The sequence below is a fragment of the Oncorhynchus masou genome, unplaced genomic scaffold (genome assembly GCF_036934945.1).
Source record: "Oncorhynchus masou masou isolate Uvic2021 unplaced genomic scaffold, UVic_Omas_1.1 unplaced_scaffold_9967, whole genome shotgun sequence".
NCBI classification, from domain to species: domain Eukaryota; kingdom Metazoa; phylum Chordata; class Actinopteri; order Salmoniformes; family Salmonidae; genus Oncorhynchus; species Oncorhynchus masou.
This window is the reverse complement of record NW_027016489.1, coordinates 1-9,854: the sequence shown is the minus strand read 5'-3', so window position 1 is coordinate 9,854 and position 9,854 is coordinate 1. Positions and strand designations below refer to the sequence as shown.

At 48.8% G+C, this 9,854-nt stretch overlaps 1 protein-coding gene across 1 annotated transcript; it reads left to right on the top strand.

Moving 5' to 3' along the window:
- Positions 1-5: 5 nt before the first annotated feature.
- Positions 6-9,837, top strand: LOC135538636 (myeloid differentiation primary response protein MyD88; the record flags this gene model as incomplete). Its single annotated transcript, XM_064964507.1, has 3 exons — positions 6-126; positions 9,353-9,533; positions 9,746-9,837. Coding segments are annotated over 3 exons (394 nt in total), but the record flags the coding sequence as incomplete, so codon positions are not given.
- Positions 9,838-9,854: the final 17 nt, after the last annotated feature.

Sequence of the window (9,854 nt, the reverse complement as noted above, 5' to 3'; positions counted from 1 at the left end):
CAGAGGAGGACTGTAGGAGGTACATAGAGAGACAGAATGAGCCCCCAGTCCAGGTTCCTGAGGTGGACAGCTGTGTTCCCAGAACCCCGGAGAGACAAGGCATCACCCTGGAGGATGACCCAGAAGGTAATAACATAAATATGTCTGTAGTACACTACTGTCCAATCATAAACACTAGTGTTACACACTATTGGTCTGTAGTACACTACTGTCCAATCATAAACACTAGTGTTACACACTATTGGTCTGTAGTACACTACTGTCCAATCATAAACACTAGTGTTACACACTATTGGTCTGTAGTACACTACTGTCCAATCATAAACACTAGTGTTACACACTATTGGTCTGTAGTTGAGATTACATTATTTGTCAAATGTACACAAGGTCCAATCAAAATTCGACTTCCACTTTATGCCAACCCCGTCTGAATGACAGATATACTGTACAGAGGTTTGACACACTGGGCGCCCGTGGAGCGGTAGTTGTGTGGAGATTTAGTGCCTTGCTCAATGGCACGATGGCAGGCAATGGCATTTAGGACTTGACATCAATCCTATGGTTGCAAGCTCACTTCCCGACAGATTTTTCCTGTCAGACCCGGGATTTGAACTGGCAATCCTCTGGGTGCTGGCCTTCCTCTTTTACCTCTAGGCTACAGTGCCTTGCGAAAGTATTCGGCCCCCTTGAACTTTGCGACCTTTTGCCACATTTCAGGCTTCAAACATAAAGATATAAAACTGTATTTTTTTGTGAAGAATCAACAACAAGTGGGACACAATCATGAAGTGGAACGACATTTATTGGATAATTCAAACTTTTTGAACAAATCAAAAACTGAAAAATTGGGCGTGCAAAATTATTCAGCCCCCTTAAGTTAATACTTTGTAGCGCCATCTTTTGCTGCGATTACAGCTGTAAGTCGCTTGGGGTATGTCTCTATCAGTTTTGCACATCCAGAGACTGAAATTTTTTCCCATTCCTCCTTGCAAAACAGCTCGAGCTCAGTGAGGTTGGATGGAGAGCATTTGTGAACAGCAGTTTTCAGTTCTTTCCACAGATTCTCGATTGGATTCAGGTCTGGACTTTGACTTGGCCATTCTAACACCTGGATATGTTTATTTTTGAACCATTCCATTGTAGATTTTGCTTTATGTTTTGGATCATTGTCTTGTTGGAAGACAAATCTCCGTCCCAGTCTCAGGTCTTTTGCAGACTCCATCAGGTTTTCTTCCAGAATGGTCCTGTATTTGGCTCCATCCATCTTCCCATCAATTTTAACCTTCTTCCCTGTCCCTGCTGAAGAAAAGCAGGCCCAAACCATGATGTTGCCACCACCATGTTTGACAGTGGGTATGGTGTGTTCAGGGTGATGAGCTGTGTTGCTTTTACGTCAAACATATCGTTTTGCATTGTTGCCAAAAAGTTCAATTTAGGTTTCATCTGACCAGAGCACCTTCTTCCACATGTTTGGTGTGTCTCCCAGGTGGCTTGTGGCAAACTTTAAACAACACTTTTTATGGATATCTTTAAGAAATGGCTTTCTTCTTGCCACTCTTCCATAAAGGCCAGATTTGTGCAATATACGACTGATTGTTGTCCTATGGACAGAGTCTCCCACCTCAGCTGTAGATCTCTACAGTTCATCCAGAGTGATCATGGGCCTCTTGGCTGCATCTCTGATCAGTCTTCTCCTTGTATGAGCTGAAAGTTTAGAGGGACGGTCAGGTCTTGGTAGATTTGCAGTGGTCTGATACTCCTTCCATTTCAATATTAGCGCTTGCACAGTGCTCCTTGGGATGTTTAAAGCTTGGGAAATCTTTTTGCATCCAAATCCGGCTTTACACTTCTTCACAACAGTATCTCGGACCTGCCTGGTGTGTTCCTTGTTCTTCATGATGCTCTCTGCTCTTTTAACGGACCTCTGAGACTATCACAGTGCAGGTGCATTTATACGGAGACTTGATTACATACAGGTGGATTGTATTTATCATCATTAGTCATTTAGGTCAACATTGGATCATTCAGAGATCCTCATTGAACTTCTGGAGAGAGTTTTCTCTGTTGCACTGAAAGTAGCGCTGAATAATTTTGCACACCCAATCTTTCAGTTTTTAATTATTAAAAAAGTTTGAAATATCCAATAAATGTCGTTCCACTCAAGATTGTGTCCCACTTGTTGTTGATTCTTCACAAAAAAATACAGTTTTATATCTTTATGTTTGAAGCCTGAAATGCGGCAAAAGGTCGCAAAGTTCAAGGGGGCCGAATACTTTCGCAAGGCACTGTATCTGCCGCTCCACAACTAAATGATAAAAACACTAGTATCGCATTCACTGGTCAGTAGCATGGTGACTATCAACTCTGCTTATCACAACATTACTAAGTACTAAGTAGATAGTCTATAGTCATATGGAATATTCTTCCCTGAACATGCAAACAGCCTTCTGTATACAATGGCAGCAGCTTGTCTCTGGCCATCATGCACCAATGTTAATATTTATGACAGTTTTTTACCTATTGAGTCACCTCTCTCCTCTGTCTCCTGATGTTGAGTCCTCTCTCCTCTGTCTCCTGATGTTGAGTCCTCTCTCTCCTGATATTGAGTCCTCTCTCCTCTCTCTCCTGATGTTGAGTCCTCTCTCCTCTGTCTCCTGATGTTGAGTCCTCTCTCCTCTGTCTCCTGATGTTGAGCCCTCTCTCCTCTGTCTCCTGATGTTGAGCCCTCTCTCCTCTGTCTCCTGATGTTGAGCCCTCTCTCCTCTGTCTCCTGATGTTGAGCCCTCTCTCCTCTGTCTCCTGATGTTGAGTCCTCTCTCCTCTGTCTCCTGATGTTCTCTCCTCTGTCTCCTGATGTTGAGCCCTCTCTCCTCTGTCTCCTGATGTTCTCTCCTCTGTCTCCTGATGTTGAGTCCTCTCTCCTCTGTCTCCTGATGTTCTTTCCTCTGTCTCCTGATGTTGAGTCCTCTCTCCTCTGTCTCCTGATGTTGAGTCCTCTCTCCTCTCTCTCCTGATGTTGAGTCCTCTCTCTCCTCTGTCTCCTGATGTTCTTTCCTCTGTCTCCTGATGTTGAGTCCTCTCTCCTCTGTCTCCTGATGTTGAGTCCTCTCTCTCCTCTGTCTCCTGATGTTGAGTCCTCTCTCTCCTCTGTCTCCTGATGTTGAGTCCTCTCTCTCCTCTGTCTCCTGATGTTGAGTCCTCTCTCTCCTCTGTCTCCTGATGTTGAGTCCTCTCTTTCCTCTGTCTCCTGATGTTCTCTCCTCTCTCTCCTGATGTTGAGTCCTCTCTCCTCTGTCTCCTGATGTTGAGTCCTCTCTCTCCTGATGTTGAGTCCTCTCTCCTCTGTCTCCTGATGTTGAGTCCTCTCTCCTCTCTCTCCTGATGCTGAGTCCTCTCTCCTCTGTCTCCTGATGTTGAGTCCTCTCTCCTCTGTCTCCTGATGTTGAGTCCCTCTCTCCTCTGTCTCCTGATGTTGAGCCCCTCTCTCCTCTGTCTCCTGATGTTGAGTCCTCTCCTCTGTCTCCTGATGTTGAGTCCTCTCTCCTCTGTCTCCTGATGTTGAGTCCTCTCCTCTGTCTCCTCTGATGTTGAGTCCTCTCTCCTCTGTCTCCTGATGTTGAGCCCTCTCTCCTCTGTCTCCTGATGTTGAGTCCTCTCTGTCTCCTGATGTTGAGCCCTCTCTCCTCTGTCTCCTGATGTTGAGTCCTCTCTCCTCTGTCTCCTGATGTTCTCTCCCTGTCTCCTGATGTTGAGTCCTCTCTCTCCTCTGTCTCCTGATGAGTCCTCTCTCCTCTGTCTCCTGATGTTCTTTCCTCTGTCTCCTGATGTTGAGTCCCTCTCCTCTGTCTCCTGATGTTGAGTCCTCTCTCCTCTCTCTCCTGATGTTGAGTCCTCTCTCTCCTCTGTCTCCTGATGTTCTTTCCTCTGTCTCCTGATGTTGAGTCCTCTCTCCTCTGTCTCCTGATGTTGAGTCCTCTCTCCTCTCTCTCCTGATGTTGAGTCCTCTCTCCTCTGTCTCCTGATGTTGAGCCCTCTCTCCTCTGTCTCCTGATGTTGAGCCCTCTCTCCTCTGTCTCCTGATGTTGAGCCCTCTCTCCTCTGTCTCCTGATGTTGAGCCCTCTCTCCTCTGTCTCCTGATGTTGAGTCCTCTCCTCTGTCTCCTGATGTTGAGTCCTCTCTCTCCTCTGTCTCCTGATGTTGAGTCCTCTCTCTCCTCTGTCTCCTGATGTTGAGTCCTCTCTCTCCTCTGTCTCCTGATGTTGAGTCCTCTCTCTCCTCTGTCTCCTGATGTTGAGTCCTCTCTTTCCTCTGTCTCCTGATGTTCTCTCCTCTCTCTCCTGATGTTGAGTCCTCTCTCCTCTGTCTCCTGATGTTGAGTCCTCTCTCTCCTGATGTTGAGTCCTCTCTCCTCTGTCTCCTGATGTTGAGTCCTCTCTCCTCTCTCTCCTGATGTTGAGTCCTCTCTCCTCTGTCTCCTGATGTTGAGTCCTCTCTCCTCTGTCTCCTGATGTTGAGTCCTCTCTCCTCTGTCTCCTGATGTTGAGCCCTCTCTCCTCTGTCTCCTGATGTTGAGTCATCTCTCCTCTGTCTCCTGATGTTGAGTCCTCTCTCTCCTCTGTCTCCTGATGTTGAGTCCTCTCTCTCCTCTGTCTCCTGATGTTGAGTCCTCTCTCTCCTCTGTCTCCTGATGTTGAGTCCTCTCTCTCCTCTGTCTCCTGATGTTGAGTCCTCTCTTTCCTCTGTCTCCTGATGTTCTCTCCTCTCTCTCCTGATGTTGAGTCCTCTCTCTCCTCTGTCTCCTGATGTTGAGTCCTCTCTCCTCTGTCTCCTGATGTTGAGTCCTCTCTCTCCTGATATTGAGTCCTCTCTCTCCTCTGTCTCCTGATGTTGAGTCCTCTCTCTCCTCTGTCTCCTGATGTTGAGTCCTCTCTTTCCTCTGTCTCCTGATGTTCTCTCCTCTCTCTCCTGATGTTGAGTCCTCTCTCTCCTCTGTCTCCTGATGTTGAGTCCTCTCTCCTCTGTCTCCTGATGTTGAGTCCTCTCTCTCCTGATATTGAGTCCTCTCTTTCCTCTGTCTCCTGATGTTGAGTCCTCTCTCTCCTCTCTCTCCTGATGTTGAGTCCTCTCTCTCCTGATATTGAGTCCTCTCTCTCCTCTGTCTCCTGATGTTGAGTCCTCTCTCTCCTCTGTCTCCTGATATTGAGTCCTCTCTCCTCTGTCTCCTGATGTTGAGTCCTCTCTCCTCTGTCTCCTGATGTTGAGTCCTATCTCTCCTGATATTGAGTCCTCTCTCTCCTGATATTGAGTCCTCTCTCTCCTGATGTTGAGTCCTCTCTCCTCTGTCTCCTGATGTTGAGTCCTCTCTCTCCTCTGTCTCCTGATATTGAGTCCTCTCTTTCCTCTGTCTCCTGATGTTGAGTCCTCTCTCTCCTCTGTCTCCTGATGTTGAGTCCTCTCTCCTCTGTCTCCTGATGTTGAGTCCTCTCTCCTCTGTCTCCTGATGTTGAGTCCTCTCTTTCCTCTGTCTCCTGATGTTCTCTCCTCTCTCTCCTGATGTTGAGTCCTCTCTCCTCTGTCTCTTGATGTTGTCTCCTCTCTCTCCTCTCTCTTCTCTCCTCTATCTCCTCTCTCTCCTCTCTTCTCTCTCTCCTCTCTTCTCTCTCTCCTCTGTCTCCTGATGTTGAGTCCTCTCTCCTCTGTCTCCTGATGTTGAGTCCTCTCTCCTCTGTCTCCTGATGTTGAGTCCTCTCTCCTCTGTCTCCTGATGTTCTCTCCTCTGTCTCCTGATGTTGAGTCCTCTCTCTCCTCTGTCTCCTGATGTTGAGTCCTCTCTCCTCTGTCTCCTGATGTTCTTTCCTCTGTCTCCTGATGTTGAGTCCTCTCTCTCCTCTGTCTCCTGATGTTGAGTCCTCTCTCTCCTCTGTCTCCCGATGTTGAGTCCTCTCTCCTCTCTCTCCTGATGTTGAGTCCTCTCTCTCCTCTGTCTCCTGATGTTCTTTCCTCTGTCTCCTGATGTTGAGTCCTCTCTCCTCTGTCTCCTGATGTTGAGTCCTCTCTCCTCTCTCTCCTGATGTTGAGTCCTCTCTCCTCTGTCTCCTGATGTTGAGTCCTCTCTCCTCTGTCTCCTGATGTTGAGTCCTCTCTCCTCTGTCTCCTGATGTTGAGCCCTCTCTACTCTGTCTCCTGATGTTGAGCCCTCTCTCCTCTGTCTCCTGATGTTGAGCCCTCTCTCCTCTGTCTCCTGATGTTGAGTCCTCTCTCTCCTCTGTCTCCTGATGTTGAGTCCTCTCTCTCCTCTGTCTCCTGATGTTGAGTCCTCTCTCTCCTCTGTCTCCTGATGTTGAGTCCTCTCTCTCCTCTGTCTCCTGATGTTGAGTCCTCTCTTTCCTCTGTCTCCTGATGTTCTCTCCTCTGTCTCCTGATGTTGAGTCCTCTCTCTCCTGATGTTGAGTCCTCTCTCCTCTCTCTCCTGATGTTGAGTCCTCTCTCCTCTGTCTCCTGATGTTGAGTCCTCTCTCCTCTGTCTCCTGATGTTGAGTCCTCTCTCCTCTGTCTCCTGATGTTGAGCCCTCTCTCCTCTGTCTCCTGATGTTGAGTCATCCCTCCTCTGTCTCCTGATGTTGAGTCCTCTCTCTCCTCTGTCTCCTGATGTTGAGTCCTCTCTCTCCTCTGTCTCCTGATGTTGAGTCCTCTCTCTCCTCTGTCTCCTGATGTTGAGTCCTCTCTCTCCTCTGTCTCCTGATGTTGAGTCCTCTCTCTCCTCTGTCTCCTGATGTTGAGTCCTCTCTCTCCTCTGTCTCCTGATGTTGAGTCCTCTCTTTCCTCTCTCTCCTGATGTTCTCTCCTCTCTCTCCTGATGTTGAGTCCTCTCTCTCCTCTGTCTCCTGATGTTGAGTCCTCTCTCCTCTGTCTCCTGATGTTGAGTCCTCTCTCTCCTGATATTGAGTCCTCTCTCTCCTCTGTCTCCTGATGTTGAGTCCTCTCTCTCCTCTTGTCTCCTGATGTTGAGTCCTCTCTTTCCTCTGTCTCCTGATGTTCTCTCCTCCTCTCTCCTGATGTTGAGTCCTCTCTCTCCTCTGTCTCCTGATGTTGAGTCCCTCTCTCCTCTGTCTCCTGATGTTGAGTCCTCTCTCTCCTGATATTGAGTCCTCTCTTTCCTCTGTCTCCTGATGTTGAGTCCTCTCTCTCCTCTCTCTCCTGATGTTGAGTCCTCTCTCTCCTGATATTGAGTCCTCTCTCTCCTCTGTCTCCTGATGTTGAGTCCTCTCTCTCCTCTGTCTCCTGATGTTGAGTCCTCTCTCTCCTCTGTCTCCTGATATTGAGTCCTCTCTCCTCTGTCTCCTGATGTTGAGTCCTCTCTCCTCTGTCTCCTGATGTTGAGTCCTCTCTCTCCTGATATTGAGTCCTCTCTCTCCTGATATTGAGTCCTCTCTCTCCTGATGTTGAGTCCTCTCTCTCCTCTGTCTCCTGATATTGAGTCCTCTCTTTCCTCTGTCTCCTGATGTTGAGTCCTCTCTCTCCTCTGTCTCCTGATGTTGAGTCCTCTCTCCTCTGTCTCCTGATGTTGAGTCCTCTCTTTCCTCTCTCTCCTGATGTTGAGTCCTCTCTCTCCTGATGTTGAGTCCTCTCTCCTCTGTCTCTTGATGTTGAGTCCTCTCTCTCCTCTGTCTCCTGATGTTGAGTCCTCTCTCCTCTGTCTCCTGATGTTGTCTCCTCTCTCTCCTCTCTCTTCTCTCCTCTATCTCCTCTCTCTCCTCTCTTCTCTCTCTCCTCTCTTCTCTCTCTCCTCTGTCTCCTGATGTTGAGTCCTCTCTCCTCTGTCTCCTGATGTTGAGTCCTCTCTCCTCTGTCTCCTGATGTTGAGTCCTCTCTCTCCTCTGTCTCCTGATGTTGAGTCCTCTCTCTCCTCTGTCTCCTGATGTTGAGTCCTCTCTCCTCTCTCTCCTGATGTTGAGTCCTCTCTCCTTTGTCTCCTGATGTTGAGTCCTCTCTCTCCTCTGTCTCCTGATGTTGAGTCCTCTCTCTCCTCTGTCTCCTGATGTTGAGTCCTCTCTCCTCTGTCTCCTGATGTTCTCTCCTCTCTCTCCTGATATTGAGTCCTCTCTTTCCTCTGTCTCCTGATGTTGAGTCCTCTCTTTCCTCTGTCTCCTGATGTTGAGTCCTCTCTCTCCTCTGTCTCCTGATGTTGAGTCCTCTCTCCTCTGTCTCCTGATGTTGAGTCCTCTCTTTCCTCTGTCTCCTGATGTTCTCTCCTCTCTCTCCTGATGTTGAGTCCTCTCTCCTCTGTCTCTTGATGTTGAGTCCTCTCTCTCCTCTGTCTCCTGATGTTGAGTCCTCTCTCCTCTGTCTCCTGATGTTGTCTCCTCTCTCTCCTCTCTCTTCTCTCTCTTCTCTATCTCCTCTCTCTCCTCTCTTCTCTCTCTCCTCTCTTCTCTCTCTCCTCTGTCTCCTGATATTGAGTCCTCTCTCCTCTGTCTCCTGATGTTGAGTCCTCTCTCCTCTGTCTCCTGATGTTGAGTCCTCTCTCCTCTGTCTCCTGATGTTGAGTCCTCTCTCCTCTCTCTCTCTCCTGATGTTGAGTCCTCTCTCTCCTCTGTCTCCTGATGTTGAGTCCTCTCTCTCCTCTGTCTCCTGATATTGAGCCCTCTCTGTCTCCTCTCTCTCCTCTCTCTTCTCTCTCTTCTCTATCTCCTCTCTCTCCTCTCTTCTCTCTCTCCTCTCTCATCTATCTCCTCTCTTCTCCTCTCTCATCTATCTCCTCTCTTCTCCTCTCTCTCCCCTCTCTCCTCTCCTCTCTCCCCTCTCTCCTCTCCCCTCTCTCTCCTCTCTCTCTCCTCTCTCTCCTCTCCTCTCTCTCTCCTCTCTCTCCTCTCCTCTCTCTCTCCTCTCTCTCCTCTCCTCTGTCTCCTCTCTCTCTCCCTCTCTCCTCTCTCTCTCCTCTCTCCTCTCCTCTCCTCACTCTCCTCTCTCTCTCCTCTCTCTCCTCTCCTCTGTCTCCTCTCTCCTCTCCTCTTTCTCCTCTCCTCACTCTCCTCTCTCTCTCCTCTCCTCTCTCTCCTCTCTCTCCTCTACTCTCTCTCCTCTCTCTCCTCTCTCTCCTCTTCTCTCTCTCCTTTCTCTCTCCCCTCTCTCCTCTCTCCTCTCTCTCTCCTCTCTCCTCTCCTCTCCTCACTCTCCTCTCTCTCTCCTCTCTCTCCTCTCCTCTGTCTCCTCTCTCCTCTCCTCTTTCTCCTCTCCTCACTCTCCTCTCTTCTCTCTCCTCTCTCTCCTCTACTCTCTCTCCTCTCTCTCCTCTCTCTCCTCTCCTCTCTCTCCTTTCTCTCTCCTCTCTCTACTCTCTCCTCTCTCCAGGGGGTATACCGGAGCTGTTTGATGCCTTCATCTGCTACTGTCAGAGTGACTTTGACTTTGTCCATGAGATGATCCAGCAGTTGGAGCAGACGGACCACAAGTTGAAGCTGTGTGTGTTTGACCGGGACGTCCTGCCTGGATCATGTGTCTGGACCATCACCAGCGAACTCATCGAGAAGAGGCAGGTTCAGGCCTCCTTTAGGCAACGCCACAGTGGCGTCTTCGAGATCCACAGCCACTTATTGGCTGTGTTCTGTTTCTGTTTAATGGCTGATCCCCATGTTTTCAGAATTTTATTAGCTCAAGAGACGGGTTTTGCTCTGCAAGAGCATGTTACAGCGAAGAGAGTGGTGGTTATGGCTGGATAATATACTATATGTTGTTGATCTGTAGGTGTAAAAGGATGGTGGTGGTGATATCTGATGAGTACCTGGACAGTGATGCCTGTGACTTCCAGACAAAGTTTGCCCTCAGTCTCTGTCCTGGTAAGTCTATCACTCAG